General features: G+C 41.7%; 1 protein-coding gene across 3 annotated transcripts in view; it reads left to right on the forward strand.

The window, feature by feature from the left end:
• The window catches only part of CRYBG1 (crystallin beta-gamma domain containing 1), a 321531-nt gene that overhangs the window by 226515 nt on the left and 76210 nt on the right, over window positions 1-18806 (forward strand). For all 3 annotated transcript variants that reach the window (XM_056566226.1, XM_056566227.1, XM_056566228.1), the window contains one exon: window positions 16392-18115. In XM_056566226.1, coding sequence (XP_056422201.1) covers window positions 16392-18115 — 1724 coding nt within the window. The remainder of the gene's footprint in view (window positions 1-16391; window positions 18116-18806) is intronic.

Below are 18806 nucleotides of genomic sequence, written 5' to 3' on the forward strand. Positions count from 1 at the left end.
AAAAGTTTTTCACTCCCCACTGTTAGGAGATTTTCGAATATACATCGAGGGAAGGGGGAAGGCAGAGGTAGGCAGGACGCCGTTCTGCACCTCTCCTCGCCCCGTACACAGATCCCTCCTCGCCCCTCCCTCAGGAGGAGGACATAGATTTTTACAGTCCCGCTCTTGGACATACAGTTTGACAGCTGTGAAAATCTATGTCCAGGAACGGGGCTGTAAAAATCTGTACCTGTGGTTGTGTGACTGAGCCATTATCACATCTATGTCCAGGGGGCTGTGCATCTCCCTCGGCAGGAGAGGGATTGTCACAGCCCCGCTCCTCAACTTAAATTTTCATGCACCTCCCTCAGGAGGAGAGGGATTCTCAAAGCCCCCTGGACATAGATTTTCACAGCTGTCAAACTCTATGTCCAGGAGGGGGGCTGTGAAAATCTACGTCCTTCTCCTGAGGGAGGGGTGGGGAGGGAGCTGTGTAGGGGGCGAGGGAGATGCAGAACTGTGTCCTGCCCATCTCTGCCTTCCCCTCCCTTCGCTGTATATTCAGAAACTCCGAACAGCTGAGGGGATGGGACGACGTAAAATTACAGGGGGCGCAGTTTTGCAACTCACACCGGTACGGAAATTCTGCTATGTGCACAGCGCAGCAGAATCCCATTGAAATCAGACATAGCCTAAAAGGGGTTTTCCAGGAAAAAAACCCTTTTATATATCAACTGGCTCCAGAAAGTCAAACAGATTTGTAAATTACTTCTATTAAAAAATCTTAATCCTTTCAGTACTTATGAGCTGCTGAAGTTGAGATGTTCTTTTCTGTCTAAGTGCTCTCTGATGACACCTGTCTCTGGAACTGTCCAGAGTAGAAGCAAATCCCCATAGCAAACCTCGTCTACTCAGTGCAGTTCCCAAGACAAGCAGAGATGTCAGCAGAGAGCACTGTTGCCAGGAAGAAAAGAACAACTCAACTTCAGCAGCTGATCATTCTTGGAAGGATTAAGATTTTTTAATAAAAGTAATTTACAAATCTGTTTAACTTTCTGGAGCCAGTTGATATAAAAAAAATAAGTTTTTTCCTGGAATACCCCTTTTTAACCTCTTAAGGACACAGGGCTTACCTGTACGCCCTGCGCCCGGTCCCGGTATATAACGCAGGGTCACGCAGTTCTGTTGGGCTGATTGGGACCATCGCGGTGAAATCGCGATGTCCCGATCAGCTAGTTGGTTACTTTTTATATCATGAAAAAATGAATAAAAGGCGATCAAAAAGTCCGATCAATATAAAAATGGTACCGATAAAAACGTCCCCATACGTGGAAAAATAAAAAAGTTATAGGGGTCAGAAGATGACAATTTTAAACGTATAAATTTACCTGCATGTAGTTATGATTTTTTTCAGAACTACGACAAAATCCAACCTATATAAGTAGGGTATCATTTTAATCGTATGGACCTACAAAATAATGATAAGGTGTCATTTTTACCGAAATATGCACTGTGTAGAAACGGAAGCCCCCAAAATTTACTAAATGGCATTTTTTTCTTCAATTTTGTCGCACAATGAAATTGTTTTCCGGTTCACCGTGGATAGTTTGGTAAAATGACTGATGTCATTACAAAGTAGAATTGGTGGCACAAAAAATAAGCCATAATATGGAATTTTTTGTGCAAAATTGAAAGCGTTAAGAATTTTAGAAGGTGATGAGGAGAAAATGCAAAAAACAGAAAAACCCTGCGTCCTTAAGGGGTTAATATCTGATGAGAGAGCTCAGATCACGAAGAGGAGATGACCTGGTGGCTGCTTACAGGTCGCTCACATGTCACTTCCTGTCAGTGCAAGAAAATAGTGAAGGAGTAGGGATTAGGTAGATGAACGTACAATTTTTTTGATAAGACATAAGTAACAAATATCTAGAGGGGTAATAAATATTTTGCTTAAAGTAACCAATAAGAGCTGAGCTTTCATTTCTTTGTTACCTCTTAGTAGTTTCTGTCTGTTTTTATTTATCCCCCCGTGTGCTACTCTCCCTTTTGCAACTGCAAAATTGTATTTTATTATGTAACATCAAAAACTTCAGCGGCATTTTCCAAAACCTTCCCTTGCATTCCACAGCTAATAGGCTCAGCTTAGTAGGATACTGTTTGAGCTAACTGGAAGATGAAGACTCACTGCGAATGTGCTGGATGTCTGGTCACCCTCTCTAAGAAACCTGTGATACAAACCAGAAGGGATCAGGTTTTGTTCTGGAATCTCACCTAGTCATCCTCTTCTGGTGAGCAGCAGTGCCTAGAGCACTAGCCTGCTGTCTGGAATTTCACATTAAAGCAATTTTATAGGGGTTGTGCGCTGCCCTGCAGTTCGGAGCTCCGCTCACAGCGTCCGGAAGTTCATTACTCCGAACGGTGTGTGCGGGCTTCTGTGTTCTCAGCCGCCGAGCGAGACATCACGCCCGGCCCCTTCGTGACGGCCCCGTACGGAGCTCCGAACTGCAGGGCAGCGCACAACCCCTTTAAAGGCTAAGAACAAACACAACTTTTGTTTGGCATTTTTTGGGGCTGGAAAAAAGTAAAAAAAAAAAAAAAAAAAACCTGCCCCCACATTTTCTCCTCAGTGATGCAGTTTTTGTTGTGTATTAATTAGCATTTCAAATATTGGTGTTTTTTATTTGCCATTTTGTCCCCTACATTTTTCCTATTACAATTCATGATTCTTTCATCATGTGACGGCAAAACTGCAACATGCATGGACACGTTTTTTCTGGTGTTTTTTTTTTTCAGCTAAAGAGTTCTATGGCCATGTTCACATGGCTGAAAACACAGGCTGACAAATAGTGGGCATAGGCAGCATATTCCAGTGCTAGGACCACTTGAAAATCGTCTCTTTAGACAGTAATGCATTTCCGAGTACATTGCAATGTCATTTCTTTCGGCGGAGCTTTGAATCGGGATTTCCACACAGATGTTTCCACCACGGAAATTCTGCCTTATGCACAGTGCAGCAGAATCCCATTGAAAGCACAGTGTGCCCAGTGCAGCAGAATCCCATTGAAAGCACAGTGTGCCCAGTACAGCAGAATCCCTTTGAAAGCACAGTATGCCCAGTACAGCATAATCCCATTGAAAGCACAGTGTGCCCAGTGCAGCAGAATCCCTTTGAAAGCACAGTGTGCCCAGTACAGCAGAATCCCATTGAAAGCACAGTGTGCCCAGTACAGCAGAATCCCATTGAAAGCACAGTGTGCCCAGTACAGCAGAATCCCATTGAAAGCACAGTGTGCCCAGTACAGCAGAATCCCATTGAAAGCACAGTGTGCCCAGTACAGCAGAATCCCATTGAAAGCACAGTGTGCCCAGTACAGCAGAATCCCATTGAAAGCACAGTGTGCCCAGTACAGCAGAATCCCATTGAAAGCACAGTGTGCCCAGTACAGCAGAATCCCATTGAAAGCACAGTGTGCCCAGTACAGCAGAATCCCATTGAAAGCACAGTGTGCCCAGTACAGCAGAATCCCATTGAAAGCACAGTGTGCCCAGTACAGCAGAATCCCATTGAAAGCACAGTGTGCCCAGTACAGCAGAATCCCATTGAAAGCACAGTGTGCCCAGTACAGCAGAATCCCATTGAAAGCACAGTGTGCCCAGTACAGCAGAATCCCATTGAAAGCACAGTGTGCCCAGTACAGCAGAATCCGATTTATTTGAAGGTGTAGTCTTTCCACTGGATTCCGCTTGGAAGTTCTGTTGTGTGAACATGGCTTACGAGAGAAAACATGCCACGAGTACTTGACATGCCACAATTTCCAGGGCATACTGTGATTTTTTTTTAAGGCGTGTCTGTTTTCAGCCTAAAGGGTAGCATGTAGATAAAAGCATTATATTTCTTGCCAGGAACATGGAGCTGAATTACAACTGCTGGAAAGCATCCTTGTACATAGAAGTTTAACCTCTAAGTGACAGGTGCCATCAGCAGCATGTACTCACAGTGAATGACCAACATAAGTGATCTCGTTCATGTTGGACATTAAAGGGGTGTTCCAGGGAAAAGCTTATTTTTTAACAATATGCCCTGGGTGTCTGCATAAAAAATAAACCTTTACTTACTTCCCTTGTTTTTCCTGTGTCTCCAGTATTGCTGCTCTGGCCTCCAATGCAATAATTTTCCTGGTCCTGGGGCCCAGAACATCAGTCACTGGCTAAGATAGGACAATGCTGCAACCAGTGATTTTCTGCGCTCTGACCTCTCAGGACCCAGGACGAGGATTGCATCAGAGGCCAGGGCAACAATACTGGAGGCACAGGGGGGGAGAGTCAAAGGTAAGTAAAGATTTATTCTTTTAATTCAGACAGCCTCAGCATATTGTTAACAACGAAATTTGGGTGCAAAAAATAAAGACTTACACAGCTTCATAGACAGCAAAAGTTACAGAGGCACACAGATTCTGTAGTGCTGTACACTCAAATTGGCCCCTGTACCATTGGGGCTCACAATCTAAATCTATTAGTATGTTTTGACAAACAATAATAAAAAAAAAAAATTATATATACACTTTTTTTTTTTTTTTTTGTTGGCCATACACTCTGCAGGAAAGTAATTTGTTTAACCGACATATGTATTTTAAGCTTGGCACCTAAGTTTCTGAATTGCCCCCCCAAACACCCACCAACACCAGTGGTGGTGCACGCTGACCTGCCAGACCTTGCAAAAAAAAAAAACAACTTTAACACCAAAATCTCTAGAAAACTTGAAAACGGTGCGTGGCTTCATGATTTCAAACTAACACATCCTATTTACTAATAAATTTGCTCAAAATCATTTTGAATATATGGTTGAAAATTCTCACCAAGAAAAAGATGGTCAGAACTTTCTCTTTTTTTTTTTTTCCCAACCTGTGGGCCCCCATAGGAAAATAGAGCGAAAGCATGCAACATTTGAGATAACATTTCACTCTAAAAAAAAACAATACTCAATAATAGTCTTTTCATCTTGCACCTGAAGTAAATAATGCACCATCTTCAGATTATTTGGAGTCTGCCGTCTAAAGTGTGAACCTGTGGGTCATTGAGGTTGTCTTTCATTCTTTCAAGACTGCCTTTTTAGGTTCAAGGTAGGATTAATCAGAGCATATATCTTTTAAAGATTTTTCTTCTGTGTTCTATAAAAATGTCAAAGCCTTTTCTTTAATCTAGTTGATGCATGCTGGAATTTAGAATCTACAATGGTTTGGTGACATCTGTCTTTGATTGCGCCCTCGTTTTAGGTATACAAGCCTTTTCAAGTATAGTGGGTGGCGTTCAGTGATCAAGTAACATGGTGACCAACAAATGGCTCATTACATTGAACAAGCATCCCTGGATTTAATATATCCCATTATAAGTGGCTTAGTGTACATATTCACTTGTAATTCATAGTGCATCCGCTCTAAAGCTTCCTGTTACTTACCTAATGAATTTCCTCCCTTATTAAAACTTCTACTAAGTATCATAACAAACCGCAGTAATGAGGCATGTTACAGGGGTTTATGATAGAATGTAACAATATTTTTTTGTATAAGATTTTTATTTTAAATATTTATTTTTCAGGATTTACGCCGTGAACTTACGTCCTGTGCTCCAGTGATGGCTCCAGTGACCCAATCAGGTCCTTGACTCCTCTCAGAAATTGTGATGCCCGGGCCCAGAGTTATGTTAGGGTCTGGAGTGTCACACTGCCCCTCAGCCAGTGTTTGGCTGAGGGGCAGTGTGACACTCCGGTACTATTTCTAAGAGGATTTGGGGACCAGAGCGGGTCACTGGAGCCACCGCTGAAGCACAGAAGGTAAGTGTGAAAGTTTTTAGTTTTTTCTAATATGTCATTTAAATGCCAGTCCTGAAAAAATACCGTAAGTCCCACTGGATAGCCTCTTATATTATCAGTAATTTTGTTTAATTGGGTATTCCCAGTTGAAATTACTTATCCCCTACTTACAGGATAGGGGATATATGTCACATCCAGCTATTTCCAAAACAGGGCCCCTGAGTTTTAGTTATGAATGGAGAGGAGAGTTGCACATGTGCGGCACTGCTCCATTCATTTTTAATGGAGCAACAGTGTGCATGCCCAACTCTCTACTGCATTCATAACAGATACACGGGACTCCATTCTGGAGATATGACACCTAGAATACCATTTTATGTTTAGCAATGGGCGTATGTGAAGGTGTTGTTTTTTTTTTTTTTTGTATTATTATTATTTATTATTTTATTTTTATTTTTTTAGAAGTCAAGGAGAAGTTTCATTATGGTTTGATAGAAGTGTTGAATTCACAGATTGTGCATATGTAAGCCTCTGGGTTGGTTTATGGCACATGTTTGAGGTGTTCCGGTACCGTATTGCAAACCGTACCTAGTGTAGAGGTCCCCAAAGTCAGAGTAACTACGCTCAGGTAGCATCCCTCAGGTGGGACAGCCCCTAGTCGCCTCTCCTTTACTCTAATTCTCTAATGTTAATACCTGTATGTATTGATGATAATGTATATTTAAATAATGTATAGTGCTTACCTTGTTTAGCGTCGCAGGACCTTCGGTCATCTGACCATGTTAATTCCTCTATGGTATGTTGGAGGACCTTTTGGAGGTCCTTGGGTCACATGTTGCCCATAATCCTTTATAATGATGATTGATACAAGTATGGACCAATTAGCACTAGTCCAGCCCCTGCCCATATAAGGGAGCTGTAGCCAATTATTGCTCTCTTGGGTTGCTGCTCTCGTGGATGCCGGACTAGCAGGACGGATCTGCGCAACTTGCAAAGACACACTAGGCCTGAAAACCTACCAGCCTCAGCTGAACTAAAACCGTGAGTTCTAAACTACCCCTGCTAAAGCTAGCGTGACTACTGGACCTAAACTAAATCCCCTAAATCCAGTGGAACAGCGCATAATACCTAAAGACTCTAAATTGCTAAAGTCCCAACCATTGTCAATCTCCAAAGAAAGCAGTTGTATGCATAGAGACTGTTCCGTTTATGAAGCTTGCAGAAAATCTTCAGTAAAAGTTATACCTGTTTCAGAAAACTCTCTGGTTGTGGACATTCTATTATTATCTACCTCCTTATCGCTCTTGGGAAGGGTGGCGGTAGGACAAGCTTTACTGAGGAGCCCCACCCTGGCTTCACAAATAGCAAGGGTTAACAAGCACCCTTTAATCACCGCACAGCTACACTCCCTATACCCTACTCCCCCAGGCTATCACATAGCGGTGGGTGTTCTCTGAGGTTAAAACAAATTCAGAAAACAGACATAATTTACTCTGGTAAACAATGGGGTGCAGTGGCTGTATGTCCTCTGGGTCCACGTGTTTAACCCCTTAAGGACCAAGCCCATTTTGGCCTTAAGGACCAGAGCATTTTTTTTGCACATCTGACCACTGTCACTTTAAACATTAATATCTCTGGAATGCTTTTAGTTATCATTCTGATTCCGAGATTGTTTTTTCGTGACATATTCTACTTTAACATAGTGGTAAATTTTTGTGGTAACTTGCATCCTTTCTTGGTGAAAAATCCGTAAATTTGATGAAAAATTTGAAAATTTTGCATTTTTCTAACTTTGAAGCTTTCTGCTTGTAAGGAAAATGTATATTACGAATACATTTTTTTATTCACATATACAATATGTCTACTTTATGTTTGCATCATAAAATTGACGTGTTTTTACTTTTGAAAGACATCAGAGGGCTTCAAAGTTCAGCAGCAATTTTCCAATTTTTCACAAAATTTTCAAACTCGATATTTTTCAGGGACCAGTTCAGTTTTGAAGTGGATTTCAAGGGTCTTCATATTCGAAATACCCCATAAATGACCCCATTATAAAAACTACACACCCAAAGTATTCAAAATGACATTCAGTCAGTGTTTTAAATCCTTTAGGTGTTTCACAGGAATAGCAGCAAAGTGAAGGAGAAAATTCAAAATCTTCATTTTTTACACTCACATGTTCTTGTAGACCCAAATTTAGAATTTTTGCAAGTGGTAAAAGGAGAACATTTTAACTTGTATTTGTAGCCCAGTTTCTCTCGAGTAAGCGCATACCTCATATGTCTATGTAAAGTGTTCGGCGGGCGCAGTAGAGGTCTCAGGAGGGAAGGAGCAACAAGGGGATTTTGGAGAGAACATTTTTCTGAAACGGTTTTTGGGGGGCATGTTGCATTTAGGAAGCCCCTATGGTGCCAGAACAGCAAAAAAAAAACCACATGGCATACCATTTTAAAAATAATAATAATTTTTACCTAAAATGCTTGTTTTCCCCCAAATTTTACATTTTTAAACAGGGTAATAGCAGAAAATACCCCCTAAAATTTGAAGCCCAATTTCTCCCGATTCAGAAAACACCCCATATGGGGGTGAAAAGTGCTCTGCTGGCACGCTACAGGTCTCAGAAGAGAAGGAGTCACATTTGGCTTTTTGGAAGCAAATTTTGCTCTGGGGGCATGCCGCATTTAGGAAGCCCCTATGGTGCCAGGACAGCAAAAAAAAACCCACATGGCATACTATTTTGTAAACTAGACCCCTCGGGGAACGTAACAAGGGGTTAAGTGAACCTTTATACCCCACAGGTGTTTCACGACTTTTGCATATGTAAAAAAAAATGCTTGTTTTCCCAAAATTTTTTTACATTTTTAAAAAGGGTAAAAGCAGAAATTACCCCCCAAAATTTGTAACACCATTTCTATCGAGTACGGCGATACCCCATATGTGACCCTAAACTGTTGCCTTGAAATACGACAGGGCTCCAAAGTGAGAGCGCCATGCGTATTTGAGGCCTAAATTAGGGACTTGCATAGGGGTGGACATAGGGGAATTCTATGCCAGTGATTCCCAAACAGGGTGCCTCCAGCTGTTGTAAAACTCCCAGCATGCCTGGACAGTCAGTGGCTGTCTGGCAATACTGGGAGTAGTTGTTTTGCAACAGCTGGAGGCTCCGTTTTGGAAACAGTGGCGTACCAGACGTTTTTCATTTTTATTGGGGAGGGGGGCTGTGTAGGGGTATGTGTATATGTAGTGTTTTTTACTTTATTATTTTATTTTATTTTGTGTTAGTGTAGTGTTTTTAGGGTACAGTCACATGGGCAGGGGTTCACAGTAGTTTCTCGCTGGCAGTTTGAGCTGCGGCAGAAAATTTGCCGCAGCTCAAACTTGCAGCCGGATACTTACTGTAAACCTCCGCCCATGTGAGTGTACCCTGTACGTTCACATTGGGGGGAGGGGGGGGAACATCCAGCTGTTACAAAACTACAACTCCCAGCATGCGCTGACAGACTGTACATGCTGAGAGTTTTAGTTTTGCAACAGCTGTAGGCACACTGGTTATGTATCACTGAGTTTGTGACCTAACTCAGTGTTTCACAACCAGTGTGCCTCCAGCTGTTGCAAAACTACAACTCCCAGCATGTACGGTGCATGGTGTACGGTGACTGTTGAGAGTTGTAGTTTGCAACAGCTGGAGGCACACCGGTCACGAAACACTGAGTTAGGTAAGGAAAAACTCTGAGTTTCACAACCGGTGAGCCTTCAGCTGTTGCAAAACTACAACTCTCAGCAGTCACCGACAGCCAACGGGCATGCTGGGAGTTGTAGTTATGCAACCAGCAGATGCACCACTACAACTCCCAGCATGCACTTTAGCTGTTTGTGCAAGCTGGGAGTTGTAGTTATACAACAGCTGAAGGTACACTTTTCCATTGAAAAAATGTGCCTCCAGCTGTTGCAAAACTGCAACAGTGCCCATAAGGGAATGCTGGGAGTTGTGGTTGTCTGCCTCTGCCCCCTTTTTGCATGGTGGGAGCTGTTGCTAAGCAACAGCAGGAGGCTGTCACTCAGCTCCAAGCCGCCGCTTCAGGTCAGTCCCGCCGCCGCCGCTCCAGGGGTCCCGATCCCAACAGGGACGCCGGGGATCAGGGTCCCCAGTTCCCGGGGTCTTCTTCCCGCTCACGTCCTCCGGAAGAGGGGCGGAGCAGGTTGCGGGAGTGACACCCGCAGCAGGTGCCCTGATTGGTCGGCCGGTAAACCGGCCGACGAATCAGGGCGATCGTGAGGTGGCACCAGTGCCACCTCACCCCTGCTGGCTATGGCTGTTCGGGGCCGTCAGCCAGTAATTCCAGGTCACTGGAGACCCGATTGACCCGGAATCGCTGCAGATTGCTGAGCTGAATTGTCCAGCGATCTGCGGCCATCGCTGACATGGGGGGACATAATGACCTCCCTGGGCGATATGCCGCGATGCCTGCTGAACGATTTCAGCAGGCATCCGGCTCCGGTCCCCTACCGGCTAGCGGTGGGGACCGGATTTCCCACGGGCGTATGGATATGCCCTCGGTCCTTAAGGACTAGGAATGCAGGGCGTATCCATACGCCCTGTGTCCTGAAGAGGTTAAAGAAGCCCAGAGACTCCACCTAAGGTGACTTGAAGCACCACAGGCTCAGAAGGAGGATCATAGATTCTTCTCTTCCAGCTTGTCCCTGCTATTCTCAAAGGCTGAAATAAACTATGCAGTATATGCAGCTCTTACTTGAACATTCTCAAGGTACATTGCAGCTAGAGCCACGATCCTGGTCACATGTAAGCACCATAATTGTGAAGTGGAAGCATTTAGGAATAACAGCTGCTCAGCCATGAAGCAGTGGGCCACACAAACTTGCCGGGCCACATGAGTACTGGAGTGTGTGGCATGTGGAAATCATCTTTCCTCTGTTGTATCATTCACTGAGTTCCAGCCAGACCTTCTAATCCTAGCATGTGTATCTGACCTCACAAATGCTCTTTTGGATGAATGGGCACAAATTCATACAGACACTATTATTTTATGAGTGTCCGAAATGCAGACTGCATTGTGTGCAGTGTAAAATTATTTTTGCCTCTACTTTTATATTACCCTGTCCAGATGCAAAATGCACAGTAATTTAGCATTTTGTGTGTGTGTGTGTGTGCAGCTTGCACCATGGAGAGAGTAGCCTTGACTGAGGAGAAAACATACGTTTGTATTTATGAATGAATAATTTTTTTAACCAATCCTTTAAGTTTATGTTCCTCATCTCAAGTGCTCCCATCGTGTTTTCTGGATTTACTATATTGCTCAAGAAATAAATGTTGATGCATCAGGCAATGTCACAGGTGTATACTTTGAGGAATATCGCGCAAAACCTCCACATAAAACCCCAGTTTTTAGATAGGCACTACTGGTTGATAAGCACATCAAAGGACGTTGTTGCAGTTAAGGCTAGGTTTACACGGCCGTTGTCTCTTGTCCTGCTATTCTCCAGCCATTGCTGCTAAACGGACCATACTAACAAACGGATGTAAACTGATGCAATAGGAGGCCATTAAGTGGCATCCTGTTGCATCAGTTTTTTAATCTGTTTATTTTCCGTTTTTATTAATGTCTGGCTACTTCCGGGTTCCTCACACCTCTTCTGAGCATGCTCAGAAGTAATAACGGATCAAAAACAGATTGGAAAAAACAGGTGCAAACTGAGACAATAACCCCTTAAAGACTAGTTTTTTTCCTCCTCGCCTTCTAAAAATCATCACTCTTCTATATTTTTAGTAACAAACTGAGAAAGTTTATTGGTAGCAAAGGTAGCATGACAATGAAAAACAGTTCGGGATGCAACCCGAATTGTAAATAAAGTAAACAGGAGGAGAAGGCAGGCTAATGCCGAAGACCTAGTCATATCTATTATATTTTTATCCACAGACAAGTATGAGTGCTTGTTTTTTGTGCGACCAGTTGTCCTTTGTAATGACATCACTCATTTTACCATAAAATGTATGGGGCAACCAAAGAAATACTATTTGTGTGGGGAAATTTATAAGAAAACCACAATTTTGGAAATTTTGGAAGGTTTCATTTTGACACTGTACAATTTACGGTAAGATTGACAAGTTTTATTTATTCTGTGGGTCAATACGATTAAAATGATACCTATTACATACTTTTCCATTATTTTACTGCTTTTAAAAAAATCACAAATTTTGTAACCAAATTAGTACATTTAGAATCCCTCTATTTTGACGACCTATAACCTTTTCATTTTTCTGTATAAGCAGTGGTATGAGGGCTAATTTTATGCGCCATGATCTGTACTTTTTATTGATACCACATTTGCGTATACAGTGGTCCCTCAACATACGATGGTAATTCGTTCCAAACGACCCATCGTTTGTCGAATCCATCGTATGTTGAGGGATCCGTGCAATGTAAAGTATAGGAAGTTATACTCACCTGTCCCCGCCGCTCCGGACCAGGTCCTCACTTCTCCCGATGCTGTCCCAGGGGCTCCCGATGCTGTCCCGCTGCTCCGGTGTCTTCTTCGGGATCCTCCGGTGTCTTGCACATCTTCTGCAGGGTCCGGGCCTCGCTTTCTGGTGACGTTATTACGCTGCTGCGCCGGCGCGGCGTGCATAGTGACGTAATAACGACGCCGGAAAGCGAGGCCCGGACCCTGGAGAAGATGCGCAAGACACCGGAGGATCGCGAAGTGGACCCGGAGCAGCGGGAATAGGTAAGCGAACCTGCCAGGGATGCTTAAACTGCTATCCGACAGCAGCTTAAGCATTTTGCACTGTCGGATAGCAGTTAATGCGATGGCCCCGACATATAAAAGCATCGTATGTGGATGCTGACATCGACATGCGATGGCCTCTGAGAGGCCATCGTATGTCGATTTTATCATATGTCGGGGCCATCGTAGGTCAGGGGGGTTACTGTATAAAACGTTTAATACATTTTTCATTTAAAAAAATTGGAATATCATGTGACAAAAAAGTAGACATTTTTGACTTTTTTTTTCTTTTACGCTGTTCAACGTACAGGATCATTAACCTTAACATCATTATATTTTGATAGTTTGGGCATTTACGCATGCGACGATAGCAAATATGTTTATTTTTTTTACACTTTTTGGGGGTAACATGGGAAAAAAAGGGACAGTTTAATTTTTTTTCCCCCTTTTCTTTTACTTTTTTTTAAAAAACATTTTAACACTTATGTCCCCATAGGGGAATATTTATAGCAATCACTTGATTGCTAATACTGTTCAATGCTATGCATAGGGCATAGCACTGAATAGTGTTATCGGCTATCTTCTGCTCTGATCTTCTCAGGAGACTGCCAGCACTAGGACCACATGGGATTGCTATGCATTCCGTGTAGCGTTCGCAGAAAGAATTAATGTGTTCATTCTTTCTGTGGACACGGAAAAAGGAATTTCTGTGCCGGAAACATCAAATCAGCTGGTGCCAGAAAGATTAACAGATTTGTAAATTACTTCTATTTAAAAATCTTAATACTTCCAGTACTTTTTAGCTGCTGTATGCTCCAGAGGAAGTTGTGTAGTTTTTTCCAGTCTGCCCTCTGCTCTCTGCTGACATCTCTCTCCATGTCAGGAACTGTTCAGAGCAGGAGAGGTTTGCTATGGGGATTTGTCTCTGCTTTGGACAGTTCCTGACACGGACAGAGGTGTCAGCAGAGAGCACTGTGGTCAGAATGGAAAGAACTGCAAAACTTTCTCTGGAGCATACAGTACCCCTTTTAAGGAGTAAAATAAATACAAAATGAAATTAAAAATGTCCTCCATAAACTCCAAATCCATGATGGGTTTGTAGTCCGTGTGGAGCACGCAAAAAGAATAAACATGTCCATTCTTTCTGCGGACACCAGACTTTAGATTTCCGGCATGGAAATTCCGCTGTGTGCACAGCGCAGCAGAATCCCATTAAATTCAACGGGACTCTGCTGCAGCGTAATTCTGAGGTGTGAATATGGCCTTAGAGCCTCTATGGGACATATTTAAGTTTAGAACATGGCCTATTTGGATAAGAGATACTACTTCAATGGATCAGTCACCAGATTGGGTAAACAGGAACAAAATAACTAAAAAATTAATCTGGGATACCCGGCATTTACAACTGTAATTTCTAGCTCAGATTTTTCTCTTTGACGCTCATTCCAAGTGCAACTTGATTAATGGGACTCTATTGATGACCTTGGAGCTTGCGAACATTACAATAATTGCTTCTGTCTCGTGATCTCTTATCTACAACTTTAACACACATTGCATTTCCATGACCTAAGCCTATCTTTCCACATCTCTCAGAAGTGGCCTGCCACTAGCGGACACCGCAAGAGCATATTTATGACATAGTTTGATCCATTTTTACAAAGTTATGCCTATGCTGAAAGTCAATGTAAAAAATAAATAAATTAGGATCTCCAAATAATCATAAGTGCAGTGTTATACTATGGTCGGGTGGTCACTGCCACAAGGAGTGGTAATATAAATAGCACAATTAACCTGCACTTTAAACCATTATCAGCTAAAGAGTGATAACCTAGTTATGTATTGTTTAGTAACACATGAGAAGATCACTGAAGAAATTCTTTCAGAATTCCTATAACTTATAGTATAAATTAAGCATTACATTAAAGGGGTTATCCAGGAAAAATTTTTTTTTTAATATATCAACTGTCTTCAGAAAGTTAAACAGGTTTGTAAATTACTTCTATTAAAAAATCTTAATCCTTTTAGTACTTATGAGCTGCTGAAGTTGAGTCGTTCTTTTTTGTCTAAGTGCTCTCTGATTGCACCTGTCTCGGGAACTGTCCAGAGTAGAAGCAAATCCCCATAGCAAACCTCTTCTACTCTGTGCAGTTCCCGAGATAAGCAGAGATGTCAGCAGAGAGCACTGTTGCCAGGAAGAAAATAATGTACAAATCTGTTTAACTTTCTGGAACAAGTTGATATAGAAAAAAAAAAGTTTTTTCCTGGAATACCCCTTTAAGGGTATGTTCACACGCATATTTTGTTGCAGATTTTCTGCTGCTGATTTTGCTATCCATTGACTTTAATGGGTAGGAAAATCAGCAGCAGATAACACGCAACAAAATACACATGTGGGAACGTACCCTTACAGGGCATTTCCATCTTTTTAGAATGATGGTATATCACTAGAATATGCTATTGTTTTTGGTTGACCTACCTTTATGCCACCTGATACAATATGGGTCAAAACGTTGCAGTATTCTGTTTGCAGTTTTGAAAATAAAGAAGAGACAATGTTTAACCCAGTTATGAAGCAAGCTCAAAAGCTGAGCTCGCTTAATAGACTGAATGATGGCTGCTATCCTTAAATGTGGCAATTAGTGACGATAGTGGCCATGATAAGACTTGTTAATACAGTTTGCCTCAGCAGGCTGTACCAGCAGAGCACTGATCTAACTGATCAATGCTATGCAATTGCATATCATTTTTTTAGTATAAGCAACCTAATGATTGCTTCGAAAAGTTTCCTATGGGGACATTAGAAAAAACAACCAATCAAATCTCAGCTTTATTTTACCAGAGGTGTGATTGCTCTGGTTTAAGGCAGAGTGATAAATCTGCATCATTGTGTATTTTTCTTTTAATGTAAAGTGAGGATGATATATATGAGGACTACTATCTACTCTGACCACCGAGACATCCACAATACGAAACTGTGAACAATAGGTTCTAACCAGGGTGCAACAATGGTATATAGAAAATCATCCAAATGCAGTGAAAGAAGAAAATAAAGTCACATTCACCCAGTAACAATGTGAATCAAAGTCTTTTATTTAAAGGCAAGATCCGTCAGGACAACAATTCATTCACAAATGTGGGGTAGTGAAGGCGGAAAAGATCAGGTGCGGGGGCATACCACTAACAGGCAACTCGTTTTACGTGACAAGATGCTTCTTCCGGCCAAGTATACAAGTACACTTTCCCGGAAGAAGCGTCTTGTGATGTGAAACTAGTTGCCTGTTAGTGGTATGCCCCTGCACCTGTGATCTTTTCCGCCTTCACTCCCCCCCCATTGGTGAACGAATTGTTGTCCTGACGGATCTTGCCTTTGAATAAAAGACTCTGTTTCACATCGTTACCGGGTAAGTGTGACTTTATTTTCTTATTTTACTGCATTTGGTTGCTAATCTTTACTTAGTAGTTTAATATTTTTTATGCTTGAATTTTTTTTTTTGTTTATATTACATTTTACAGGTTTATTTTCTATTTCTGATTCATATTATGAACTTCAGATCCTTCTGTGCACCAACTGACTCACCTCTATTGTCCCTATGAAGAATAGCTTCTGGCTCATTATGATGGGATGTATTATTTAATGGGTCTTTAAATACGGTATTGCGTTGGTACTCATCATGTTATGCTTTACCTTTAGCTAGTGACCCAAGGCATAAAATACTAATGTAACAAAGGCTAAATAAATAATGATAATGTATCAGTGGTGTGTTGGGTGAATGGATACACCCTCTCTGTAAATGGAAACTGTAGCAGTCTGTTTCCTATTTTTAACTAAATACATTTCCTTTTCTTTACTTCCTTTCAGTCTAGATCACCATCTACAGAATTACCTAAGAAGGACAGCTCAAGGAAACCTGTCTTGGGGAAGATTGGGAATTTATTTAACTCTACTAAAAAGAAGCAGAGCAAGAGTGGCCCTGAGTCTCCCACGAGCCCAGCTAATGAAAAAACTGTGACTTATAGATCTTCAGAAAGGGAAAGAAAAAGAGCTCAAGTATTAGTAGCCTCCAGCTCCAAAGTACAAAACCAGTCTCCTGTTGCTTCCAGTGTGGAATGTGCATCAGGTCAGCATTCCCCACTTGTATCCAAAGAGCCTACGTCACCTGTAGGTCAAAGCTTAAAGTTTACATCTAATGGAAGCAGTGCTAATGGACATAGCAGTGAGAGTAAAAACTCATCAGTTCAAGATGACGGATCAAGCATAGGAGAAGCCGTAAGTCCTCTTCTTTCCCCTAATGCACTTTCAGACAGAAGTCCAAAGTCCCCACTGAGGCCAACATCTAGGGTGGACAGACAAAGCACAGAGAAGATTGTCCGACAATTAATACAGTCACCTGCGAGGAGAAGTTTAACCGATGAAGAAGGGAAGTCCAGCGTTCGAAGAGTTTCACAAGAAATTCATATTGTTAAAAATGGATCTCATAAAGTATTGACAAAGAAAACTGCAAAATTCTCCCCCAGAGTAACAGATCCAAAATTCAGAATATCTGAAAGATCTGTTCAAAAATTGGGAAGCACAGAGAAATTACATTTTACTAAAGTAACCTCACCAGTCACATTAGGTAGTAATGCCAAAGACCAAGCATTACTGCCAGTGGAATTGAACCAACGTCACGGCACAGCAGGTGGCAGTAGCAGTAGCAGTTTAAGTAGATCAGAAAGTACAGGGGATGGCTCACCTGTTCTTAGCCCTTTAGAAGGGGATGTTTTTATTGAACCTCTAGAAGAAAAGTCAAAAGAACAAAATTCTAGTGAGAATGCAAAGGTTTTAGCATTTGATATCTACCTAAGTAAAACAGTTGAAACAGATTCCCAATCATCCATTAAAAGTTGTAACAACGAGGACACTGTGGAGAAAAGTCCTAATATCAGAACAATGGGCAAAAAGAGGCGTTCACTAAAGTCTCAGAGTAGTCAAGAAGAAAATAAAGCAGAGAACACTACACTACAAGATAATGTGTTTGAAGATAGTAACTTGGAGGGGGTTAGAGAACACTCAAATTCTCCTGATGGAACTGTGTTACCTGAGTCGAACAGCCCAGCCTCAGCCAACCAAGAATTAAAGGCGGGAGCAAATAACAAATTGTCGCCCAAGGGTGAATCAGACAAAGATAAACAGCAACACCCAGCCTCCAGCCCTGTGAGGAAAAAAAATCCTTATGCTCCTTCTTCACCAACGGATCGGAAGGCTCTTGGTAGAGATCCTGTATGTAAAAGTCATACTGCTGCAGCCTCTGCCAAGGGAACGGAGTTTAATCAGTCTGTTCCTGTTTCCACAACAAAAGACGCCTACGTGGAAAAGGCATCTGTTCCTGTATCCATAGCTGGATGTGGTGGAGAGGACTCGTGTAATACTGCTGGGGAAGATAGCACAACTACAGCTGTAGGAGGTGCGGACAGAAAGGCAAAGCAGGCGAGTACCCAGGGAGAACAGAAATTGCAGTCCCAACCTCCCTATTCAAATGCCGCAAAGCTTCACCTTTCTGTAAATGACAGCTCCAAGTCTACAGTTACATCAAAGCTCAATATGTAAGTACCTATGTTTCTCCTAGTGCAACTAGAAATATTTTGGCATTTACTCTTAACAGTATTTAAATGAAAGCTCCAAATATTTATGTGTATAGTAAAATGTTCACTCTGTACTCTGCATTATGTGCTCTGTACCAACTTGTACATGAGGCACAATGTGCATTTATACCAGACACTTGGTGTTTGTAACATATTTGAAGAGTTCAGATGGTTAAATATTTTCCTAAATTACTTCTCCTTTGTCTGAATTTCCTAAAAATACTTGTGAAGCATTTCTTTTTTTCCATCACGCAAAGGGAAAGTATGCAGCTAAATTCTCCTCTGACATTTCAGAAATGACATGAGCATTGGTTTGATATTCTTTTTTTTCTTTCCAATGTATTAAGGTGGGTTCATGCTGCGGTTTTGTTTCCGCTTAATGTGTACGTTTTATACATTTTAAATGGAAAAAGATGCTAAAAACGGATGTTACTGTATGTAATATGGCAGAAACTATTTCCCATTGACATAGATTTTTTAAAACAAATAAAGATTGTATTGTGTGTATATATATCATATATATTTTTTTACTTACACAATAGTATAGATACCTAAATTTTTTGCATACAGCAAAATTAAAACGTACTGTAACAGAAGCAGTGAAGCAGAGACAAAGCCACAGAGTAAACCCACCATTATTCTTAAAGTGTAC

The sequence above is a fragment of the Hyla sarda genome, chromosome 3, assembly GCF_029499605.1.
Source record: "Hyla sarda isolate aHylSar1 chromosome 3, aHylSar1.hap1, whole genome shotgun sequence".
Lineage (NCBI taxonomy): Eukaryota > Metazoa > Chordata > Amphibia > Anura > Hylidae > Hyla > Hyla sarda.